Source organism: Marmota monax, unplaced genomic scaffold (genome assembly GCF_021218885.2).
Source record: "Marmota monax isolate L192 unplaced genomic scaffold, Marmota_monax_Labrador192_F-V1.1 WCK01_AAM20220418_F8-fsc00047, whole genome shotgun sequence".
NCBI classification, from domain to species: domain Eukaryota; kingdom Metazoa; phylum Chordata; class Mammalia; order Rodentia; family Sciuridae; genus Marmota; species Marmota monax.
Window position 1 is genome coordinate 2,808,965 of NW_026692072.1, and position 25,381 is coordinate 2,834,345.

General features: G+C 49.1%; 1 protein-coding gene across 8 annotated transcripts in view; it reads left to right on the forward strand.

Annotated features, from left to right (window-relative positions):
* Positions 1-25,381, forward strand: part of Ldlrad3 (low density lipoprotein receptor class A domain containing 3) — a 225,660-nt gene that overhangs the window by 42,037 nt on the left and 158,242 nt on the right. The window contains exon 1 of one of the 8 annotated variants that reach the window (XM_046456114.2): positions 8,226-8,542. The exons of 3 other annotated variants lie outside the window; for them this stretch is intronic. Coding sequence is in view for 3 of the 5 variants with exons in the window: in XM_058583345.1 (XP_058439328.1) it covers positions 12,228-12,537 (310 nt within the window). In the remaining 2 variants the exon portion in view is untranslated. Of the gene's footprint in view, positions 1-8,225; positions 8,543-12,181; positions 12,538-15,768; positions 15,928-25,381 lie in introns of those variants that run through there. 4 more of the 8 variants (XM_058583345.1, XM_058583309.1, XM_058583311.1 and 1 more) reach the window with 4 other exon arrangements.

Sequence of the window (25,381 nt, forward strand, 5' to 3'; positions counted from 1 at the left end):
TGTCATCTCCTCCAGGTGCTTTTTCTGGCTCGTCTTAGCAACCTCCTTGGGTGCCATTGGGTCTCCATTAACACCTCCAGATCTCCAACTGGAAAGGGTCCACTGGAATGTCACCTGGCTCTAAGGTACTGAGCACAGGCGAGGTGCTGGGAGGTAAGAAATCAGATGAGTGTCTTTCAAATGAATCTTATCTTGGATGCCCAGCTGTGGCCAGGACCCCAGCAACACTCCTACCCGAGTGCTTCCCAGTCTCCAGTAGAAAAGAATCAGAGCGGGTCCACCTAAATTATGGAGTGGTATTTATGTCACAGAAGTTCACAGGCACCTTACACATTGATTATTTAAGAACAGCCATTTCCTCTGCAACGGTGCCAACTTTATTCATTGGCTTTCGGGTACATAGTGATCCTGGATGTGCTATTAGGTTACTGTCACATTTTTGTTGGGTAAAACCATATACATTTCCAATTAAGGCAGAGAATGAGCAATTTCCTGAAGCCAGGATTGAGGGCATGACCTTGAGTGCTTCAGAATTCCAAGTATAATTAATCCACCGAGTTATGATTGTGGAGAGGAAATGCTCTACCAATCAGATGTGAAGGCCACACATAACCTCAGGCCACCTGGCTGGTCCAGGTAGCTTCTCCTAGCAGAGTGAGCACGTGCTGCTTCTGGGAGCCCCTGCCCCCGGGTCCTCTTCGAATGCCCCTTTTCTCTTGAGGTCTGGAATGCCCACAGATGTGGTGTTGTGACGTGACGTGTTGCTTTTTGTCCATATTTTCTGTCCTCTCAGCCTTGATATCCTGCTGAAGTCTAAGCTCCTACAGTCAGGATGCCTGGGGGCTTTCTAAACTGACAGTGTCAGAGAGCAAGAAAGAATGTTGAGTCGGTCTTAAAGGGAAAAGAGTCTTGCCGCGTCCTGCTTCTTGGGAGGAATGGAATGTTCTCAATGTCTTTGTCCCTGTTCCACAGAGTCACACTCCTGGGATGGAGCATCCTATCCACTCAGCTTAGATCATGTGGCTTCCCTTTGACTAGCAAAGGTAGGAGCCCTGATTCTCATCCCATTATATTATAGCTATTCATTATATTATAGCCATTTCTCGCTCTCTAGACGAGACCAGAAAATGGCCAGCTCTCTCCCCGTCCCACTGGAAGTGCAAGCCCAGGGACCCTGGAGATGGCACTATTGGATATTCCGGTCTTGCTTTAGCGATTTGGTTTATTTAATCCTTTCCCCCCTTAAGTTGTACAGGATCCACAGTTGTGAGAATTACAGTTAACTCACAGATTTGGGGCAAAAGCCATGAATTTAGGAGGCATATATAGATGGGGTTACCTTTTGCTCTGCTACTCTCTGGCCAGCAGATTGTGACATTTCTCAGCCTTGGTTTTCTCATGGAGGCCATTGAAGGCATGAGATGGCAAGCGCTCTACCTCTGAGCCACGAACCCAGCCCAGAAGCCTACATTCTTTAGAGAATCCATTTGACTGTGAACCCAGAGACCTGGGAAGCATTGTCCCCCAAGTTAATGGGACAACCTTGGTGACAACCCTCAGCTGTGCCAAGGATGAAGGAGGTAGGAGGTGTTGAGTGCCTGTGTGGTGGTGTTTTCTCCTCTCCAGACCCTTGTGAGGCACCTCTGCTGGCTGCCCCTTGTGGGATGCTGTAGCCCCTCATGATTAAGAGGGTGGGTTCTCCAATCAGACAGACCTAGCTCCTCATCTCTCTGGTTATATGATCTTGGGTGAGTTATTTAGCTCTGAGCCTTTGTTTGTCTGAGCCTCTTTTGCAAACCTAGCACCGGTCTTCCTTTTCTTGGCTCGTGTCATGAGGAATCCTATGAAGATGCTGGTTGTGGGTACTTTGCTCAGCACCTGGCACATGGACAGCACTCAGTTATCATTACTTGGGGTGAAATCTCCTAAGGGGCTCAAGCTTGTGGATCCAGACTTCACTTCTGGCTGCATTTGCCCTGCTCCGTCTGGCAGCCATTTCCCTTCTTGCAAGGAAAGCAGAACTTGTAGTTCAGGAGGGACGAAGTAGCTCCCTCCCATTGTGGCCACTGCCCTGGTCTAGGTTTTCAGCCATACGGGTCTTCTATCTTTTGCTCTGTTCCTCACATGGGACCTCAGCGACTCTCAGTCTACAGGGAGAAAGTTAAAAAATGCCAATTGCAAGAGCTCTGGAAAAGACCCACCTACTCGGCAGTCATTATCTATTTATGCTTTAATCTTTGTAGACCTGAGTCACTTGATGCTCTCCAGAAAGCCCCTGGCAAGGGGGAAGTTGTACATGCACCTGAAGTAATTAATGCACTTTCTACGAGCGCGGGAACATGTAATTTGCAGGAATGTGTGTCAAGACCCACCCTGCTAAATTTATACCCTGTAATTTGCAACGTTTGCTGGCACCAATTTGGCAGATTGGTGAGACTGGCTTACCTGTTTTGCAATTATGTCTGTTGGCTGTATTGCAGGATTGAGTATCTGGGGAGAGGGGAGATTTCAATCACTTAAGTAAATTAGAAGCAGCTCCAGGATCCATCTGCGATCACCCGGTGGTAGGGGAGTCCAGTTAATCATGTTTCCTTGGTGGAAACCTGAGAGCTGATCGGGCAAGGTAGGGGAGAGGCCGAGGACACCTGTCCCCAGGCCTTCCTGGGAGTGGCTGGCCCCTGGCTTGGGAAGAAGTTTCTGCTGCAGTCTCCCTTCAGACAGCACTCTGAAAAAAGAAAACACAGGACTAATATAACAGAAATGGTTTTATGGTCTGTTTTATGATCTGCATCAGCCCTAATAATTGACTCTGGGGAGACTCTAGTTAGTGTTTTAAAACTGGAAGTCACTTTGCAGCATCTGCAGACCAGTGAGTTTTATAAAATCCTCATAAATTTTCTTTTCTGGGAAACCTGCAAGAGAATCTTATAGGCTGCAGCACAGCCTTCTAGGTCTGCAGGAGCTAGGAAGAGGGCATGACATGGGTTTTCCCAGGGTTTTGTTTTTGTGGCAGATGAAAGAATCCAGCGAAGAGCAAATGCAGTTTAGGCCGACTCTGCCCCGGTGTAAATCCCAGATCCTCAGTTTACTCCATGTGACCTGGGACAGACTGTTTAACCTTGCTGAGCAGTCGCTTTTGTGAAATGGAGCTAATGAATCCTTTGGTTAAAGCTTGTATAGATACTAGAGGTTTGTAGAGGCACCTGGCATGTGGACATCCAGTAGGGCTCATTGTTGATCAGTTGTGAAGAATGCTTGGCTAGAAAACCAGGCAAAATGGGTGAACAGACAGGGTAGATTCCTATATTCTTATTTATTTATTTTTTTAAATATTTATTTTTAAGTTACAGGAGGACACAATAATTTTTTTATTTTATGTGGTGCCGAGGCTCGAACCCAGTGCCTCACGCATGCTAGGCAAGCGCTCGACCTCTGAGCCACAACCCCAGCCCAGATGCCTACATTCTTTAGAGAATCCATTTGACTGTGAACCCAGAGACCTGGGAATGCGGATCAGACACAGGTTGGGTTGTCACTTGGAGTGGGGGGTCATGGCCAAAGAAAAACCTCAACCACCCTGACTCCAGGGTTCATGGAACAGGGTGGCTTTCTCCTTTGGCCCTTGGACCATCCTCAAGAGTTGGAAAGTAAAAAAGAATTTAGAATTTGTAGGGGAGAGAGCCTTTCTCCAAGGCATTTGTTGTGGCCAAAGACCATAATTTTAAATGCTGTCACTGCAAGTGTGGGTTTTGAGATTTGGGGACAATGCCATGGGTGTCCCAGACTTGTGGGAGAAAGGATGAATATTTTCTGTGTGTGTGCACGTGCGCGCCTGTGTTTACGCCTGCTGAATATTTATGGGCTGGCAGACAGCAACTGGGAAAGGCCCATGTTTAGCTGGCTAAATATTAATAAGCATATTTAAGAGAATCGAGGCCTTTGTTTTGCCTTTTTAAGAAATGAATCCGTTCTTATTCATGATGTTTCTGCAGGAAACTGTGCTGCGCGAGGAAGAAGCGCTGCCTTGTTTTCCTTGAAGGTTTTCCAGCTTGGACTTGAATTTCCACTGAGACCTTATTTTTTCAAACATGTTTTTACGGCAGTATTACCACTGTGGAGATTAGAGCAGGCTCTTACAACTTCGGTTATGAAAATAACATGTGCTCTGCTCTTATTTCTTTTAATTGACCCTTCTCTTTCCTGCCCTTTCCTCCAGATGGGGACAGTGCCAGATCCTCCCTCCTTTGTGTTTCTCCTGCTTTCTCCACCCCTCTGAGATCAGGGCCCTGGGTCCTGGCTTCTTGGTGCTCACGGATTGGACTGGAGACTGTCCCAATGTCCATCCTTTCCCCAGTTGCTACCTGTGGCTCCTCTACCTTTTTTTTTCCTTCCTGGAACTTTCTGGATGAGTTCATTTCCTTATCTTGGCCGTGTTTCCTAGGAAGCCCCTTTTCTGCTGAGACGGGCCCATGTGTTTCGTGCGATCAAATGCCTCCAAACGGGGCGGTGGGTGGGGCGAGGGCCACTGGGCTGGGAGCAGTCATCACAGGCAGGGCCTCGGAGGACCCCCCTCTCTGTGGAAGGGCCATACTGGTTGGCTGCTGTTCACCAGACTGTGAAGAAGGCCAAGGGAAAAACGTACAGGAGAAGAGTCCTTGGGTGACTTATCACTTGCATAACTGACAACTTGGTTTCAGCAGAATGGACAGGGATTCTTCCCTTCCGGAGGTTTATATGGAAAGGTGTCAAGTGGAATCTGGAAGAAGAAATGAATGGGCCTCCCACCTTCAGGGTTATCCCTGGGGTCTCACAGGTGGCTTTGGTGCCCTCTCATGCAAATGCTACTTGCTCAGTTAGTGATTTGCTTACAGAGGGTTACAGATGCCCACTCTGTGCAGAAAAGGCTGTGGTCGCTTCACCTCCTGCAGTTGCTTTATTATTTATTACTATTACTACTACTTTTATTATTCTCCAGAAAGGAGCATATCAGAGAGGTAGGTCAGGTTTTTGAAAAAGCTTGTTTAATTTGTCTTAACCCATTATGTCCCAGCATCCTAAATATAGGACACCTCGAAAAATTTAAACTGGATGACAAAGTTAATTTGTTGCAAAGTTAATTAGTTGCTCAATTTTAGTTTTTTAGAGGTGTCCTATATATAGGAAGCTGAGACATTATAGGTTAAGAATAACTTTTTCCCTAGAAATCTGGAACCACGATCAAGAATTTTCCAGCTTCCCATACATAGTCACATATTACCATCTGATTCCACTCTTTTTTTTTTCCTCCCCCTCTTGTTTTCTGGTTTTAAAGATTTGAAGGGAACCGGTTGGAATTTGTAATAGAGTGCTCAGACCTCACAGATTGTCCATTTGCACGGGAAGGATAGTTTTTAATATTGACATGTCCTAATACAGAGATTAAAAATTTTTTAGAAAATTGTCCACGTAGGAGACTGAAGAATATAATCTCCTCTTTTTGTATTTACATCTGGATTATCTAAATGCTAAAATTTTCGAAGCCCGGAGTAGCAGCCCCCCATTTTGCTTGTTATGTTTTGGGATTGCCTGCCCTTTGCTCCGATGGTGCTGAAGAAATGCAAACAAAGTACAGTATTAGTCTGAGCAAAACATATAACTAGGACAGCGGATCTCTTGCCAGAAATACCATCTGCTGTTTTCCAAAGCCAAAGATTGACGACTTGAGTCGTCTCTGCCTTCAGCAAATAGTCAAAGAGACTAAATATATTTGTTTAAGTTCAACCAGGCTTTCATAATATTTCTTGTTAGAGGAGGAATATACGTTGGAATTATTAAAGGAAGGCCTAACTCTTTGATTCCAAAATAGATGCTTAGAAATTTCTAGTAGCTTCAAGTCCTGCTTTCCCCGCGTCTCCCTGTCCGCGTCTCTCTGTGTGCATAGGGCGGCTGGGCTAACCTACCTGAGCTTTCATCTCCCCCTGCTCAGAAACCGATGGTGTTGATTTCTTACTCTGCGAGCTCAGATTCCACAGCCTGACTCTGAGAGCCTTCCCCCAGCCTCTCAGCCCTCTTTACGATCCATCGTTTGCTGTGGTGCTTCCATTTATCTCAATGCTTCCTTTGGAATCTGGGTCTACATTTCACCCAGCCTGCAAAACCGACCTGGTTGACAATCATTCCAGGAAGCACTGAACCATGCTTTTGCCTGCAGTAGGTTCCTTCCTCTTAGCAGCTCCTTATGTCTTACTTCCTAGCCCATTCCCTGGCATTTACACCCTCCAGCTCTTCTGTTACAGTGACTTAGTGCTCATTCCTCTCTGCTGATCACCGTGGCTTTTCCTCGTTCTCCTACCTGCTATTCCCTGTGACCTTGAGTGACGAGGTGTTCTTCCTGTGTGAATGCATGAATCAGCTAGTTGAGTGAGTGCACATGATAGACAGGGGGCACACATTAAATGTAACTCGTTGTTCCACGGACCCAATGTCATTGTCGAGGAGAGGGCCGGCTCAGGCATTTTAGCAGCAAGTGTGGTGGCCAGTGTGGTCCAGCTTTGCATTTGAAAGTTCTCCTCACCCAGCGCTCCAGATGTGTAATTAAGTTAGGATATGTGCATCAGAAGCTCTACTGTCTCCATGACACTGGAATTATGACTCGAGGGGGTGTTGAGAGGACCGTAAGCAACTGTAGCGATGTGCTCTTCCTTGTTTTGAGGTCACAGTGGTGGTCGAGAGAAAAGAGTGCTTTGGGGAGCTAGTTAGATCTTGATTTGCTTTCTAGTTCTCCTTGATTGTTTTGACATCTTGAACTTCACGTCTTCGTCTGTAAATGGGCATGACAGCTACTCAGTAGGGATGCAGCGTGGATTAAATAACACACCCCAAGCACCAGCAGGCCCTGGCGCACCGTGGGCCCACCATAGAAGTAGGCACCACTTTGAGTGCTGGCCTGTCACCGGCATCCTTAGCATTATGATGCCATAGTCTGGTTGTGTAGCTGTAGTGTTGCAGGTGGGGCCATAGATGTTTTTAATTTGAAAAGTAATAATGCCCCCCCCCCTTTTTTGTCCTTAAATATGTTTCCTCACTATTGATTTTAATTAGTCCACTTAGCTCGCCTTCCTTCTATACTCCAAAGTTGCTAGAGGTTAGGAATTCCAAGTAATTTCTCTCTCTTTCAAGATGGGAACCCCTGGGAATTTTGAAACTTAGAAAACTGGATGAAAATAGTGGAAAGAAAACAAACCCTGGTTCTTGGCGGCCGAGGCTGGAAATTCACTGAGTGTTTCAATGCTAATCTCTCCGTTGCGGTTCTGAAGTTACTAATTAGTTTTGATATCTAAAAATCCTCTTCTGTGTCAGTTGGCTTGCCCAAAGATGAATGCACCTGGTGTGCTTCGCGGGAGCAGTTCTGCTCTCATTTGTTTGTAGGGTCATTCTGGGGAACGTTGTGTCTTCTCCACGTTTCCGTGCTTTCTTACGGTTGTCCTTCAAGCACCCCTGGGGACAGTGCCTGATTCACAGGGGGACTTGGGTAAGGATGCGTTTTTTTCTGGAATCGTGTACCGTTAGCAGGGCCTCCCAGCCTCTCGGAAGTGTGTTCGCAGAGGGGGCTCGGAGGGACTGGGGTCTGTTTCAGGGTGTGATGTTTTACGATATCTTATCCCCTTTTCTCCTTGGACTTGGTAGCCCCCAGGGGAGTCTGTAGCAGGAGTTGGGGTGACTGATTGGCTGTTGAAATGCCTGACATCCTGACTCCTGTCTCACATCCTCCTGCCATTCTGGTTGCATATGAGGCTGGGAAGTCCTGCAGGATCGTGGGGCCCAGGCTGGGGGTGCCAGCACCCTCTCCCCCTGAACAAAGATTTCTTTTAAAAAGGCCTTTGGCTGGCTCCTACCCCTTAAGGCTTTCCTCTGTGATCTTTGGATCCCCACTAGCTGCTGAGCTCTGGGTCTGTGGTTCTTGAGCGGGGAGAGCGGTCTGAGGTGCTCCCTCCACACCTCGTCACCTCCCCCGTGAGCTTTGGGCGACCTTTCCGTGGGATTTTTACTGGGGTGGGAGAGGTGTCTGGAGATTGAGTTGCTCTGGGCGGAAGTCTGAACAGAAGCTGTTTGTCTTTTGGGAAAGCAGAAGCTGCCCCAAGGAAAGGAGACAGGCAGGTGTTTGACAGGAATGTACCTGTGGGCAGCGCCCCCCCTCCCCCCACCCATCCACAGTTTCACTTTCTGTGGTTTCATTTATCCCACAGTCAACTGAGGTCCTGAAAGTAGCAAATGGAAAATTCCAGAAATGAACAGTTCATGGGTTTTGAATGGTGAGTAGCGTGATGTGATCTCACGCTGTCCTGCTCCATCCTGCCTGGGGGACATGAATCATGCGTTTGTCCAGCGCACTGTAGCGGAGAAAGAACTTTCTCTTCCTTCCTGGAGGTTTGATCACTGAGTTGGCGGGAAGAGCTGGCTGTAGAAGCAGTAGAAGAGGCAGTCGGTTTGTTCTCTGCGTCCTGGGGGCCGGCGCAGGAGGGATAAGTGAGCACCCCGTAGCCAGGGAGATGCGGAAGCTTAGGTACCGACTTCATAGGGGAGACAGAGGGGTGGCCAGAGGGGAGATGAACTGTCCCAAGAAGCAGATGACAGCCTGGGTCAGAGTTCCTCTGGGCTCTGGGTGCGATGTCAGCACTAGTCTCTCTTCTGTGAGGGAGGCGACAGGGGAGGGGCTCACGACAATCAGATCTTCTTGAGACTCTGGCCTTTAAGACAGTTGGGGAACTTCAGAAAAAGCCCCTCTCTGCACTTGCTCTCCCCAGGTGCCCTCAGTTGGGAGTCCAGAGTACTTTTCTTGAGTATCTTCCTCTGAGCGTCAGCATTTGCACTGTGTACATCACTGAGTGGCGGTCAAGGTTGTCAGATCTGCTGTGGTATTGTTTGTGGTGCTTGTGTAGGGGGCTTGGCGCTATCCTTGGTCTCAGGTGTCCATTGGGGGTCTTGTAAAGTGTCCCTTGGAGATGGGGGTGGATTACCATGCTGAATACCAATGGATGTGGTGTTCACCAACCTGGTCTTTCTCGGGAAGTGCTGGCCTCGGTCGTGCTGAGGAGCAGAAGTGGCTGGGAAGGTGAGTGGTGCCCATGGGGATGCCCTTAGGTCACGTGCTCTTAGGTCATGGGCTCCCCTTGGTTGGGTAGCCCTTGCTGCCTGTCCCCTCCCTTCCCATGTACTATCTCATCTGGAGGTGGTGGAAACCGCGCGGGGGAGCTGAAGATCAGCCTTCCTGTCCTGGAGTTGAGCCTTTTCGCCATCAACATCTGGGCAGTGGGAACTTTAAGGCAGGGGGGAGAGGGAGAGCCAGAATCTGACATTTCACTGGGCTTCAGACAGAAGTCAGAGCTGAATTGCCCAATCTGTGGGTTCCCCGGGTATAATACGGATCGCTTTGCTCTCTCCAGTTTGCTGTGAACTTGACATTTTCTTTTTGCCTAACAACAACAACCCCCCCAAAAAAACAACAAAACCCAAAAAACGTTTTATTGAACAAAAGAAGAGGGAACCTCCAAACTAGCCCCATGGAAAAGTTCAGTGAAGACCTCCCCCCAAGATCCCTGGTAGCCCAGAATAACCCCGGGAGCATTCTGGGAGCCAGCTCCATGGTAACCCGAGATGCAGCTGGCTTCTAGAAGGGAATCCCCACCTGTGGTTCAGACCCAGAAACAGAGTAGCCACACCGACCCTTCCAAAAGCAGCCCCGGGTCTGATTCTTCAGCCAGCTTCAGGAGCTGTGACCACAGAGCCCCGCGCCAGGGTGGAGCAGTCTGCGTGCTTGGGGTTTATCAGGGCGTGGCTGGTGCCATTTGGGGCATTCGAGAAAAGAGGTAGGGCTGTTTTGAGTCTTAGGAGAAGATGAGCCAACCAATTAAAAATAAACCCTGAACATGCCATTCTCACCTCCTCACACTGCCTGTCCCCCGCCAGACTGTTGCACCGTGAGCTACCGGACATATGTGACGCTGACCAGGGGGTTTGCTCGTGGCTCAGGCTGTGGATGGAAGGATGAGGGAGTCAGTGCTTGTAAGCCAGCAGTGTCCCTGGGACATGTGTTCTTTGATTATTTCATTAAGTAAACTTTGTATAGGAACCTAACACATGTACTGAAAGTGCACAGATGTTAAGTGGGGCGCTCTGTGCGCTTCACGAAGTAAACACACCTGGGGACCCCTGCTCAGATCCACAAGTAGCTCATCCCCCCCCCCCCCCCCCCCCAGAGAGAGCCCTGGGGAGCCCTGCCCCCATTCCCAGCATCACTGATTCCTTTGTCCTCTTGTCGAACTGGAGAGAGTGTCTGACTCCCTTTCTCAATATTAAAAACATCTTGTTTCCAATCCCTCTTCCAGGATGACCTTCCACGCACTTGGGTTTCGAGGACAACCCTCAAACCTTGGCGACCAGACGCCGCCCCATCAGCCCCGGGCTCCAGGCTGGCGTTCCTGCTCCAGGCGCCCTTGAATGAGCTCTTGTGTCTTCCAGCAGGAATCGTGGCCTGGTGCCACCTGGAAGACCTGGTAGCATGGAAACAGGAGTCCAGAGCAGGCTATGATTTCAGGCTCACAGACTTGGAGAGACGTGCTGCGTTTCCCACAGGGGACGAATCACATGTGTATCCCTTCATTAGGGTCCCTGGCACTCCCACCCCACTGCAGCCACCAAGGTGCTGTGGGCCTCTTGTGGGAGTGGGGCTGGGCGGGAGGGAGGGGAGCCCTTTGTGGCCAGGGCGGTTCACAAGTGCCCTTGTAGACTGTGCTGTGTTCTGAAAGGGGACATAGTGCCTGGGTCATTGCCCACAATAACCCATTAAGAGGCAGCCATCCTGGGGTTCCTGCAGTCTCACTTCCCCCTTTTTAGTCTGAGCCAGTACTGGGGACTGTTGGTTCCATTACCATGTCAAATACTCTTCTCCCAAACGGCTTCTATTTACCAAGTTTTAAGGAATGTTCATCTCTCTCTCTCTCTCTCTCTCTCTCTCTTTGTGATTTGATGAATAGGGTGACCTTTTCCATTTGTTGGTTTCTTAAGGTTGAAGGAGCCCTGTGTGTGTGTGTGTGTGTGTGTGTGTGTGTTGATTTATGAGCAGCGCTGTTTAGCTCCTCCCCCCACTCATCTTGGATGCGCTCATACACGCCCCAAGTACATTTCCCGTAGTGACATTTTAAGGAATTTGTATTGAAGAAAAGATACCAGTAGAAAATACATGCACATCTTAAAAGGACCTCTCTTGATTCTTTCTTCTCCGAGTATAGGCTCTAAGATACAAATGTTAATACAGGTACATATCCATTAAAAGGCACATCTATGGAGATAAACAGCCTGGGCTTATGCTCCACATACTGTTCTGCAACGTCCTTTCTCCTCTCTGTCTGTATTGTCGATGTTTTCCCATGTCAGGACCTCCTGGCATCTGGGTTCTTTTTAAAGGCTTCTTTCTTGGTGCTTATATAGATATGCTGTGCACATCATCTTCCCATCTCCCTTGTGGGAGATGTTTAAGTTCTTTTTAAGTTTTGAGCTTTTACAAAAATAATGCTATAAAGAAAACAAAACAACACGACCTTTTGCGTGCCTCTGTCTAGGTTCCTAAGGAGAGATTCCTGGGGATGAAGCTGCTGGGTCCAGAGGTGAACTCATAATAGATGGTACTGGGTATGTGTTCATTGCCAGATGGCCCCAGGGAGGTTGTACCAATTTATACCCCCTCTAGGAGGGGAGGAGGGCCCAGTTTCCTCACACCCATGCCAACTTCTGGATTACCCACCTTCTTAACTTTTGCCGATCATATTGTTTTTAAAAAAATGGTATTTTCATTTGCCTCTGTTTAAGGACAAGTGAGGTTTTTCAATCTCTTTGTTTATTAGCATCTTATTTTTTGTGCAATGATTGTTCATTTCCTTTATCCATTTTTCTCTTGGTTTGTGTATAGTTTTCTTATTGATTTTTAAAGAGTTCTAATTAGGGACTCAGAAGATTGTTTTAAAAGATGCATTAAGGAAAAAAAAAATCGTTGGCATTCCTGTCTCTAAAGTTCCATAAAAGATCAAGTTGTTCTTCTTCTTTTTGGCACTAGTTGAAGGCTTTGGTTTTCTGCTTTGTTTTTATTTAATTAGGTGAAATTTTCCTTCTGGCTGGAGAGTCCCGGCTGTCTGTAAATGCGTTATCGCTTGTACAGCACGGGGTGGATCTTGACGGGAGGTGGCAAGTGAGCCATGCCAGGCGGGGGCGGGAGCCTGTTGGAGCTGATTATCGCAGGCATGCAGCGAGGAGCTGGATCCCTTGCCCGGTGTCCCTTACAAACCGTGCTCTGTCATACGGTTAGTGTAAAAGCACATGATCCACCCAGGCAGAGGCTGGGAGAGGCTCTGGGCTGTGCTGGCGGTTCTGCGTCACGGTGTCTCTTTATCCTGCTGGCATTGCCCGCCTGGGTCCTGCTCTCCACATTCTCCTGCCAGACTCCCAGGGAGCCAGGATTCTTCCCTCACATCCAGAGCCTGTGGAGTGCTGCCTCCTTCCATATTGGTAAACAACCTGGCTGAGGGTTCAGAGGACACCAGGGCTGCCAGGGATGGGGATAGCTGGGGGCCACGTCCCTGCACTCCCGTGACCAAGCTCTTGACCGAGTCGCTTGAGGTCCCTTTGTTCCTGGCAGGCCACCCTCATCACTTCAAGGGCTTGCTTCTTTGCTTGCTCTGGATGAGAGTCCCAGCCCCAACTGGGCTGCAGCTGTCACTATCCCTGGATACAGAAAGAAACAAATAAAAGCCAAGGGAAGGGTGCTGGTGACTTGGGTTTACCGTGGGGAGAAGGGAAACAACTCCTCTGGGGGTGGAGGACTGAAGGCTTCCTCAGCCCACCCCGGCAGAGTGGGAACCCGCAGCCCGCCTCCGAGGGGCGTTGTCAGCCACAGGAGCACCTGGGCCTGGCTCTCCTTCCCCATCCTGTGTGTCCAACCTTGACATCTTGTGAACTGTGAGAATGGGTCAGCCCAGAGGGCTGCACTTGTCTCCTGGGTGGCTGTGTCAACCGTGCTGACAGTGCATGTCATCACATCCAAAGACACAAGTTATGCCCCAGAGTTCCGGAGCCCGCTGAGGTTGCTGTGTGAAATGGGGTCACATGTGAATTGTTACTTTGACCCAGGAAGAATTGTTGGTTTGCACTCAAGCTAATCCAGAAGTGAAGGTCGCTTTGTAGAAACCCCCAGTGTCTGTGGACTTCTTAAGAAAGAGAATAATAATATGCATTACAAATTGATTTGGTTCCTGCCCCCCCCCCCACACTTTTCTTATTGAGCAAGTTTGGATGAGTCGTCATCTCAACATGAAGAAACATGTTTTAGTTCTGCTAATCTCAAACGATGCACAAATGTGGACTCTCCATAGGATGGAGGAAGGATCCCAACTTGTAGGCTTTTCATAATATCAGCACGAGGAAGCAGCCGCCCTTCCGTATCTATCCTCCCTCCCCCACACAGTCACTGTCCCTCCCTTCCTCTCTCCTTCCTTTCAGCACATGTTTTGTCTGGGCCCTGGGCTGCGTTTCAGTACCTTCCCTCCTTTGGTGTAAAAACTGATTTGGGGGTTGTGGGGAGACAGGCACACCAGCAGAAGTTTATAGAGCATTAGGGTAAGTGGGGAGACGGGGGTTTGCCTAAGTTATGTTGAAAAGTCTAGGGGAACATGTAAACTGTCCTGTGGGGAGGAAACCCCTGGGATCTGGGATTGCTTGTCCACACAGACCCTCCAGCATGGATCCAAGGACCTCAGTCCTTATCTTTCATGGGGTGGGAAGCCACAGGAAGATTTGAAACAGTGTGTGCCTTGGACAGGTCCGCTCTACAGCTGTGTGAAGGATGCCTTTTATGGGCCAGGGTTAGTGCCAGGAAGGCCAGTGAGTTTGCTGTTTGTGCAAAACGGGTAAGAGAGAAGGATCTGCACCAGGGGCGTGAGTGGCAGCCTGGAGAGGCAGGGTGGATGTGGGAAGTAGTTACCACCTGTTGCCCAATGTGGAAGGGGTGGTGGTTGGCAGTTCTGCCAGTGGAAATACCCTGTGACGCAGGAGGAGCAGGTGTCGAACCTGAGAGTTCTGTTTCAGATGCGCTGAGTTTGTGCTGGGGAGAGAAGCATCTTGGATGGCGGGAGAGGGAAGCTGTGGGTGGAGGATGCAGTTGACAGGAAGAGAGCTTGGTTGGAGGTGTCCATTTGGGGGTTATGGCTGTGAGGGTTGAACCTAATAGTGGATGAAAGGATGTGTCCAAGGTGGATGTATCGTGTTCATGCAGACGGGAGCAGAACTCGGAGACCATTGAGGGGTGGGTGGAGGAAGGGGCCTCCAAGGTGATCAAGCAGGAAGGTGCAGAGAGCTAGGTGTGTCGGGGAGGCAGGGGCGCAGAGGGGTATTGTCAGGGAGACCCAGGGGGTGGCATTTCAAGAGGGAGTCATGCAGTTGGCCCAATGTAGCAGAATTGTACATAAGGTAAAGGTAAGAAAGGTAAGCTTTGGCTTCAGCAACTGGGAGGCCTGCGAGACCACTGGTGATCTGGCAAGGATAGATTCAGGAAAGTGATGGGTGGGAGACCCAGATGGACACCTCAGCCTTCACCAAGCCTTTGACTTCCTGCCAGTGTGGTCATATTGAGTGCTCCCGCTCAGCCAAGAGCAATGTAGCAACATGAAGACCTGGAGCCACACCGTAGGGCACGTTATTTAATTTATTGAAAAATCATTTCTTAATGAACAGCCCCCGTCTGCTCTCTAGTCTCACCTGGTGTGATTCTATTGTATTCAGTTCGGGGTGGATCCTTTTACATTCCAGATCACCGTTCCTCTAATTATTAATCATGTAGCTACATTATAATGGTGTGCTTTGCGAGGTGACATATTATGTATCTGCGTTACATCTAGTTTTTATATAATAGTAACTCTTTAATAGTGAATAATGGAACCTTGAAGAAACGAGCCCTGGTTAATCTCATAGCCTCTCTCTGTGTGCTGTCATAAAACATGTGGAAAAACCTTGATGAAAAAACCACTGAATTTGTAGCATTTTTTATCCTCCTTGAGAGGTTTTCTGGTATGTGTGACACGCAGCAGGGGTTCTAGTGTTTCAGGCTGTGACTAGGTGACTCTGATACACCCAGGTGGACCAAGCACCTTGATTTCCCTGGAGCGTGCCGAGGCTGTGTTGGTTGTTTTCTATTTTCTAGATGAGTAAACGGAGGCACCGAGGGTTAAGCTCATTCCCTGTGATCGGAAGGAGTGGAATTCGAATGCAGAGTCCCAGGGCTCAGGTGCTGACTGGAATAAGAAGAGCCCGACAATCCCACTTTAGTTTGTAAATTTGCTTTGTTTTCTGGACAGTCACGAACTACCCTTTGCAAGCTGGAAAACCCAAACAGTCACTCCAAGTGTCAGCCCTTCGATTTAGCAAATCTGATGAGCCCCTTGCAGAGGGATAAGGGCTTATCCCGAGCTCCGCAAGCCGCGGTCCTTTGACCCATGCGTGCCCAAGCGAGGACTCCACCAGGACATACTCCTGACTCCGGCCCTCCCTAGATGTACCAACATCGTTTGCTCAAGAAGTCAGCTAATTCCGTCTGATGGAGGGCCTGTCGTCGGCTCCGTGTGGAGGGAGGGTGGCTGCGTGAGCAGATTGCAGAAGCAGTTGGGATGGTTTAATGGATTAAGCTACTTAAGGAAATTTAAAAAGACGCACCAGTTAATATGCATCCCCCCGGCTTGGCGGTAGCAGGCTGGGGTTTTTTTTTTTTTTTTATTTCCCTGGCAGAGTTCCTGTCCTAATCGGAAGTGATAAGCCAAACAATTGTTCATTCGCCGAGACATGATGGAAGACGGAGGATAATTGATGTGAACCCGAGAGGCCCTTGAATCTACAGGGTGTGGGAGGCAGGTCTGATTCCTGGCCCTTTGGAGATATTTTCTCGCGTCGTAGGGGAAGCACAGGACCAGCCCCCTCCCAGTGGACGGCAGAGCAGATCAGAGTTCTGAAATGCAGAGGCCAGAGTTGAGGCTCATCAGGGCCCAGAAACCTGGCTTCTTTGGTCAAACTTCCAGCTTGACCGGCTGACAGGCTGGCCTACCCCTGGCTCCTGGTCTCTCTGTGTTTAAACAGGAGGAAGGACACTCAGTACCTGCCTTGCAGAATGTTTTCACTTCTGTAGGGGAGGACCTCAAATATGCACCCCAGGCATTATTTTGAAAAGCTGATGAATGTTGCTAGGACAGGCGGGTGGTGTTTGCCTGTCGCGGGGACTGGGTGGGTATGTGTGCAGGGAAACAAAGAATGAGCAGGCTAAGAATTGAAGAGGAACTCGGCTGTCATCTACCAGTGCCTGGTTTTACACATAGGGAAACTGAGGCCCAGGGTGGTGAAGCAGTTCCCCACCCTGCCCCAGCGCTGGCTCCCTTGAGTTTTCTCTTATGACTTGCATCAAACCACATTGTTTGGAAGAGTCGGTTCCCGTTTGTGTTTTGACTGCTGTTCGAGATCTAGGATGACCTAGGAGGGCAATGGTTTTTTAGGAATTAGTTAGCTGAGGCGATCAGGTGCTAGGAGACACAGCCAGGGTTTGCACTGTGAGCTCCTTGCATCCTTAACACCTGGTGTCTGCCCCCGGGGTTTGCATTTCTGGACCTGAGTGACCTCTGGGTCCCAGCCCCCTAACCCCAACTCCGGCTAGCTTTGCATCTAGGCAGGCTGTGCCCTTCCTAGGGAGGCAGGGAGAGGAAAGGGACTCAGCCTTTCCTGAGTACCACGAACAGCAGCAGAGCTATGGGACAGCCAGTGAGAAGGAGGAGTAACAGATACTACTACTGATTATTATACTCCAAGTGTATGCCACTTCTCTATTATGTACCCTTAATCCTTCTGTTCATGTTAGTTTTGGTCTTTGTGTCTATCTGTTATTCTTCTGTCCCTCAGCAACACTGCCAGGGAAATGGGGTTACCCCAGTTTAACAAATGGAAGACTGAGGCTCAGAGAGACTAACTCACTTGTCTGGAGTCACACAGCGCGCTATGGTTGTAAGAGAGTGAGATACTCAAAGTCTGGCCCACTCCTGAGCGCATGTTCTTTTCATTTTAACATACGCTTTCCCTGTAGAAAGGGGACAGACAAGGTACAGGGTTGGGATTTATGGTCTGGTTTCCTTGTTCCCCCTGATACCCCAAGGGCCCTGCTTACCAAATCCTAGTCCCTTGGTGAGGACGAGGAGGCATATGGTGGCGCTGTGGCAAGGAGGACAGCCTCCCTGTGGCCTTCCCACCCTGACTTCTTGGGAATCAGTGTTTCAGGAGCCTCCGACTTGCTGGCCAGGCCTTGCTATTTTTATTTCTGGAATGTCATGGCTTAATAATTCGGGTGGGTAAATCTATCTTAAATGTTAATTTTTTTTCCTTCCACAATTTTATTTTTTTCCTGCAACTGTTGCTGCCTTTCAGAAAATGAAAAGAGTCCATCACAGACCGAATCTCCCAGATGGACATCCTCGCAACTGCTCTTTCCTTTCCAATGTGAGCTCAGATCACCTTGGACTCAAATGATTCCATTTGTCTTTCAGAGTTCTTTTTTCCCCTCAGATATTAGTGTTACTTTCATTCTGTAGTGAGTTCCATTAACAAAACGTTTTTTAAAGGGCAGAGAGAAGTTGCCAAGAATAACACCCAGCCAGTTTGTGTGCCAGCCACCCAGCACCACGGTAGTCCAGTATTTGGTCATGCGGGTTTCTGAATGTTTAAAGAAAGACGCCTTGCAGTTGAAGTTCATTGGTCCCTTCTCTGATTCCGTTTGCTAGAGGTGACCACTGATCTGAATTTGGTGTTTACATTTCTTGTACCTTTAAAAGATACCTTTCCATTTCATGCACCCACTAAACTAGCATGCTTTTGAGCTTGATGTTGGTGATATTCTGCAATTTGTGTTGGTGGCTTAGCATACAGTTGTCTCAGAATTATCCATGTTGATTCATGCTGCTCTGGTTTGTTCACCCAGTTTGTTCACTGGGTCCCAGCCCCCTAACCCCAACTCCAGCTAGCTTTGCATCTAGGCAGGCTCTGCCCTTCCTAGGGAGGCCTGGGTACTGTTCCATTGTGTGAATGTACTCTGAACATTTAGTTTGTCCTACAGTTTCCTGTGATGGCACTGTCACAGAGAGCGTTCTCTTGCTATCGTCCTGTGCAAGTGCATGTCTGTCCCCAGCCTAGGGTGGGGACGGGAAAAGTATGGGGGGGGGTCGGTGTGTGAGTATCTCCAGCTTCCTTAGGAGCTGCCAAATTGCTCTCCAGAGTTCCTCCAGCATGCACGAAAAATGTGTGAGTTCCTGTCGCTCCTCGTCTTCACCCCACTTGAGAACGCCACATTCACAGTTTTGCAAGGCTGATGGGCATGAAAGAGAGCTTCCTTGTTCCATTAATCATTCTTTGATTATAAGTGAAGTGGAGTACACATGAAGTGGCTATTTGCGTTTCCTCATCAGTGGAAGTACCTGTTCTTGTGCTTTGTCCATTTTCTTATTGGATTGCTTGTGTTTTCTTCCGTAATTCTGTAAGAAGAGTCTAGATACTGACACTCTGTGGGTCATGTCTGTGAACAGTGTCTTTTCCCAGCAAGTGGCTTTTCTTTTAACTCTGTTTACACTGTCTGTTGAGGATGAGCAGTTTCACATTTTAGTGCAGTTGTATTTATCAGTCTTTTCATTTATGTAGTCTGTGTGTTTTGAGTCTTATTTTCAGAAATCTTTTCTTACTCTGAGCTCATAAAGATTTGCTTTGGGGCCTAAAGGAAGATCATTTTGCTTTTCTGGCCTTGTTCCCTGGTTGGCGTTAATATTTTACCCGCCCTGCCTAAGGGCATCTGCGTGGAGCGGAGTGGTGGCTGCAGAATGGTTCCCAGTGACCGTGGAAATGGTTGCACTTGTCCTGGGACACATGGGGCTGAACTTGGGACTGAAGCACCATCCTTCTTCTTGACCCCATGCCTGTTTCTGAGAGCTGTTCAGTGCAGCGTTGATTGGCACTGTCTTAAGCCTCACTTATCGCCATCCTGGTAAAATTGATCCCCTCTCCCCTACTGCAGTACAGCTTCACTGCCTCCGCTGCAAGCTGAAAAGGCAGAGGCTCCTGCTTATGGGGCTTGCCCATGCCCCCCACACCCAGCTGCCCGTCATGAGCTGAGTGAAAACAGCGCTCTGAGGCTTGGGCCGCTCTTCGCCTCTCTTTCTGGGAGCTTAGAAGCATTCTGCAGACCCAGCCTCATTGAGCATTGTATTCTGCACGGCAAAGCACAGATGGGTTTAAGTCAAGTTCAGATAAATTCACAGAACTTAAAAGAGTGTCAAAACTGGAAAAGACACTTGGGGGGCCACAGTTTCTGTTCCTCACCCATTTAGTCAACAGTTTTTTATGGAGTGTCTGCTGGCTGCCTGGCCTTGAGAGTTGCGGAGGGTGCAGTGATAACAGGGTGGCCAAGGTCCCCTTCATGGACGGCACCCCTTTGTAATTTCTTATTTTCCACAGATCTGTTGTCTGATGACACAGGAGCTGATTGGCGGGTGGGCCAAAGCCAGCCACCACCTGTTTTTAGACATTCCCTGAAAACACGCTAAGAATGACTTCTACAGGATTAAGTGGTTGGGGGAAAAAAATCAGACATTCGCAGGAGACTTTGATGAGAAGGAACATTCATAATTTGGCCTCTTGGCCTGCATAGCTGAAATATTTACTCTCTGGCCATTTGTAGACGGATCTAGCCCTGCGGCTTTGGTCAAGTTACTTCCTCAGGCTCAGTTTCTTCATCTGCCGAATGGACAGGGTGCCTAATTCATGGTGCTATTGTAAGAAATAAAAAAAGATGATGTTCAACTCCTGCCCATGTTGAAGTGCTTCCATAGATATTAGATCGTTCCTAGTGAAAAGTCAATAGAATCGACTTCCTGAGGGTTGTTAAAGGGAGCCCAGGGAGGGGTGGGGACCAGTCTGGGGGTGGGGCTCAGGGCTCACCTTTCAGGTTGGGTCAAGATGAACAAATCCCATCTTCCAATGTTGCTGTCAGGTGCCAGAACTGTGGCCCTCGGACCCCACAAGGGCTGCATCCCCATGGCTCTGCAGATCCCCGCTACATTAATGCCATTCCGATATAATTTTCCTCGTGAAATGCAATGAAGCATAGCTAAAAAATGTAAGTAACAGTTTCAGGCCCTTAATGAGGCCATAAATACAGAAGAAAAATAATTTATAAAGCTCTTTCTGGTGAAAAACTGTCCTTTCCCTAGACTCCTCCACTTTTTCTTTGCTTGCCTTGTTAATAGTAGCCATTGGCTTGCTTTGCTAACTCATTTCATAAGAGGGAAACAAAGCCTTTGTCATTTTGGAACGCTTGTGCCTTTGCACTAGGCTTCCTCACCGCCTAGGGACCTGCTCCAGCTGTAAGTTTTTCCCGTGGCAAAATTGCACAGGATCTTCCGTTAGGGTCACGAGCAGTGTTAACGTGACGTCCGTGAATGCCAGGGGTGAGCAGTCTTGGGCTGAACCCAGGGCTCACTGCATACTTTCTCAGCAATTTCTGTGTCTGTTTTGAGCAGATTGGGAAACAGAGGCTGGGACTAGCAGGATGAGCTTCGAGGGCAGGGTGGTGTGCAAGGTCTAGACTCAGGTGCTTGCAGCCAGAGGCACATCCTCATCCCTCATCCGAGACTCAGATGTTCTGTGTGACTGCTCCCTTCTTGGTGACAGCCAGAGTGCCCCCCACCCAAGTAGTTTGTTCAATGAGGACTGAATGGCTTCAGGAAATTTGCAGGACAGATGTCTCTGGTTCTGTCTGATACTGATGCCACCATTCAAAACGTTCTGGAGTCAAAGAGGCCTTCGGGATTTTCTAGGGACGTTCACTGTTTATAGACAAATCATCCCAGACCAGCTCCCTTGGTGGCTTTACCTGTGCCCACGTGTGGATGTGTGTGTGGATGTGTGTGTGAATGTGTGTGTACACATGTGCGCATATGTTTCAAGATGCAAGTCCCAGGGAAAACAGACGGTTTCTTTCGGTGGTCTCATAACACTGTGTTTGTTGGCACCAGGCAGTTGGAAGAGGTTGTTAATTCTCTGGGGAGGTTTTAGGGAAGATCTGTTAGAGATCTGCAAAATTGAATGCTAAGCCGCGTGTGCGTCTGTACACATGTATGTTTTCGTGTCTTGCTTTGTTGTTGGTTGAGGCTACAAGCGCAGACCATGGGGATGCAATGGATGGAGCAGAAAGCTGAAATCGGGGCCTGCGGATGGTTTGCAGATGTCAGTTCTGAATTGCACCGTGACGGGGGTACCCCGAGGGAGAGAAGATGAGCAGAGGGAGAGGAGAGAATCCAGAGGATCCAGCTGGTGGAGTAGAGCTCCCATTTCTCAGCTGGAAAAGTTAACATCACTCACTGCGGGTTCTGGAATGATTCTGGTGGAATGCAGCAGCTGTTGGGGTTTGTGTAGGTGCCCCAGCCTGGGCCCCTCGTCAAGTATAAATTTGTGGAAGAAGCTGCCGTAGCCCAATGGGGGAGGACTTGGATTTCCTTTTTTCCTCATTCTTGCTATAGATGGGGTAGTTATTTTAAGTAAGTGATGTGCTGCAGTGAAAATGGGCAACTCTTTTTCATTTTTCAGCTTAATGAAAAAAAAAGAAAAGGGAGGAGGAGAAACCCCACTAGCCAGCTCCGTGCTAATGCTTGTCTTTTTTGGATTCTAAATGCGTCCCCAGATACTGAGATGGGATAAATATTTCAGCCACTAGAAAGTCCTGAGTCGGCCTGAAAAGATTTCTAGCCTCTTTTAAAGCGGACAGGGTAGAGATTTACTGGTGTAAGTCTAGACATGCCCATGTCTCCTGTTTTAACTATCTGTGTACAGATCCCACTCGCATACTGGGGAAATGGTGCAAGGGGGGCGTGGACATTTGCAAGGAAGAGTGTGGGAGATGGGGAAGGAGGTAGTGATACCATGCTTGGTTTTCTTAGGGTGGTTACAGATATTCAGTGGCGTCCTGTACAGTGGCACTGCCTGGGCTGAGGGGCTGAGTGATGTGGCGCCTCTCTGCCTACAGGGGGCGTTTGTCTGGTTGAGGGGGTTAGTGGAAATGCACCCACAAGGTTGGGAGAACTCAGAACAAGACCAGAGGGAAAAGCAGGGGGCCAGCTTCATTTTGTGGAACCTCTTGACTTGTGACTTCGGCTGAGGTCTGAGGGTGAACAGCTTGGATTGGGCTGCAGGAGCTGCCATGATACAGAGGAGCTTAAACAACAGGAGTCCATTGACTCTCGGTTCTGGAGGCTGGAAGCCTGAGGTCAAGGGGCTGGCAGCAGGGTGGGTTTCTTCTGAGGCCTCCCTCCTTGGCTGGCCCTCTTCTCCCTGTGCCCTCACGGATTCTCTCTGTGCCTGTTCCTGTCCTAATCGCTTCCCATAAGGATGCTGGTCATATTGAGTTAGGATCCACTTTAATGACCTCATTTTAGTTCTATTACCTGTTTAAAGACCCTGCCTTTAAATACAGTTACCCTGGGGTATTAGGGTTTAGGACTTCAGTATATACATTTTGGGGGACAAAATTTAGCCCCTAATACCAGGCAAAAGGGGGACCGAAGTGTCTCGGGGGTCAGCAGCCAGCAGATGGGAGGCCTCTCAGCAGAGAAGACGTTGGTGTGATCGAGGGAAGGGTTCGAAAGGAAGGTCCAGGAGTAGGCAGGGGTGGCGTCTTGCTGGGCTTTGTAAACCTGGCAGGAATTTCGGATTCATCCTAAAGCCAGAGAAATCACCAGCTGCATTTAAAACCTCACTCTGTGTGAAGAGAAGGAACTGGAGGGCATGAGAAGTGGCATTTGGCAGATCGGCTTAAACCAGGGTTTCTCTGCCTCGGCATGATTGGCATTTCTGGCTGGAGATTCTGCTGTGGGGAGCTGCCCTGGGCACCCCAGGAGGCTTAGCAACACTCCTGGTCTTTACCTGCTGAATGCTAACTGCCCCCATTCCTAGTCCTGACAACCCCAAACCATCTTTAGACACTGACATTTGTTCCCTGGGGGGTCACAATTGACCCTTATCTGGAACCACTGGTTGAAACGGGTCAAGAGACGGTAATGGCTTACTTTGGGCGGTGCCAGTTCCGTGAGCAGATTGGGTGGGTTTGAGGAAGCTTTTGAAGAATCAGCAGGGGTTGACGTCTTTTTTCCTTGATTTCCCCTTATGTCAAATTTGAGGCTGTCACTTCTCTAAAGCACCGGCTGTGTGTCCCCATGCATGGAGCTGCCCAGAAGAGCACAGAGATGTGGGCTCTCTCTTACCTTCACCAGGCCTGGGAGCCTGCGGCTGGCAGGGCCACCTGTGGATAATGGATGTGGTATTTAGTCTCTGCATCCACCCATTCATTTGTCAAGTCCATGTGCTGCCAGATTTATTGACTCGTATTGCAAGCACCGTGGAATCTAATCTGGCCAATTTTCTGGTTCCGGAAATCTGTTTATCAGAACAAGATTTCACAGTTGTCGTGACTTTTCCAGGGAGGGGGCTTGCCTTCGAGGAGGGGTGAGCGCTACAAAAGCAAGTTTAAGTGAATTCCAAACAAAACAGAAAGACGGTTCTGCATTCCGGAGCTCCGCAGAGCGCTCTGCTTGCTGTGAAGCCTGGAGCAGGAGTTAGGAAACAGCTGGATGTGTGGCGTTTCTGGTTTGAGCCTGTGGTGTTGGGCAGGGATCCAGCAGCTGGATGCCCCTCTAGTTTCCTCCCCATCACACCCCCTGAGAGTGACCTGCTTTCCTGCTCTTCTTGGGGTTGATGATGAGTTTCTGGAGTTGTTTTCAGAGGGACTCTAATGTTGAGCCTGGGCTCGATGGGACAGGGTGTGGGGATTGATTAGTGATGTCTGATTGGGTGGTAGAATAAGAGAAATAGTAGCACAAATACATTGGCAATTCCCAACAGAGCTGTGTGAATTTTTTATTCCAGACCCTTCTGTGCCCTGGGCTGACCCTTCCCACACTCTGTCTTTGCTGCTGCTTTTCTCTAGGCCTAAAGAGCTCTTATTTTTAATGTCTGTGTACCCATTAGCAGCCACCATAAATGTCATCTCTTTGCTGGAATCTTTTTTGATTCCCTTGAATTTTGACTAAGGAAACTGGGGAGTCATTCAGTGGCTTTTATGGTAAAGAAGTGACATGTTCCATTTGCTGTGTAGAAAGATCTTTCTGGACACAGGAAGGTGACTGGATTGGAGAGAGGCGAGATAGGAGGCAGGAGACCTGAGGTTGAGGTAGGCAGAAATTTCAGGAAGAGAAGGTGGCTGCTTGGGCTGGAGTGGCCGCTGTGGCGACGGCAGCTCTGTGATCGGGCAGAGCGGTGAGGAAGGGACAAATGAGATTTCTGAGTCTGATGTGGGTCGTTGGGCAGAGCGGAGCCCCCGCCCTAGCCTCTCTTCTGGAGCTCTCAGTAGGGAGACGGGATGTGTAGTATTGGCTCCGTGTGGCAGATGGTCTCTGAGGGAATGTCCAGCCCTCGAGCCAGAGCTGACATGGTGCTGCCAGCCCGTGGTGGTGTCCTTTCCAGTTGGTCATGTCTGCTTGTTCCTGTTATAAAATATTCTTAGTCTCACCCCACAAGCAGCATCAGCAGTCGACCGGGGAAGCGCTTATCTGTGGTTGGAGAAGCCAGGGACACTTCAGGAGGAAGGTTGCCCAGGAGGTGCCTGCTGAAGGGTGTGAGGGGACTTAGCAGGAGACCCAGTGGGCAGGGGGCATTCCAGGTAAGACCCCAGCACCTAGAAAGGTAGAGGCCTTTACAGGAGTAAAACCCTTTGTGTGCCTCTCTGCCTGTCCAGCTGACGAGAGGATCCCAGCCTGGCGCCTTTGTCTTGGGGACATAGCACACGTCCTGGCCAGTGTGTCCAGTAAGTGCTTACTGAATGACTCAGGAGGGAGCCCTGGAGCTTCAGGAGAGCTGAGGGAATGGCCATTTTTTTCCCTCCTTTCTCCCCAAGACTGTCTCACTTCCAGATGGCTCCTTATCCTTCCGCCATTGATCACACCGGCTCAGACTGATCCGACCCATCGGATCCTGGCCCCCAGGGTTATCCTGTCAGATGAGGGTTCAGTGTCAGATGAGGTCCATGCCCCACTGCCATGGAAACACTCTCTCTGTTTGTTTTCTTGCCTGAGGGTGGTGTCGGGTGGAGGCCTTGGCACTCTATGACTCTATTCAGTGGCGTTGAACCTGAACTCTGGGGCTCGGTTCTGAATCTCCGGTAACTCTTGGCAGCCAGTGTAGCGACCTGCGTAGCCTCTTGGGGGGTTAGAAGGCCTGAGTTCAAGTTCCACCTTGG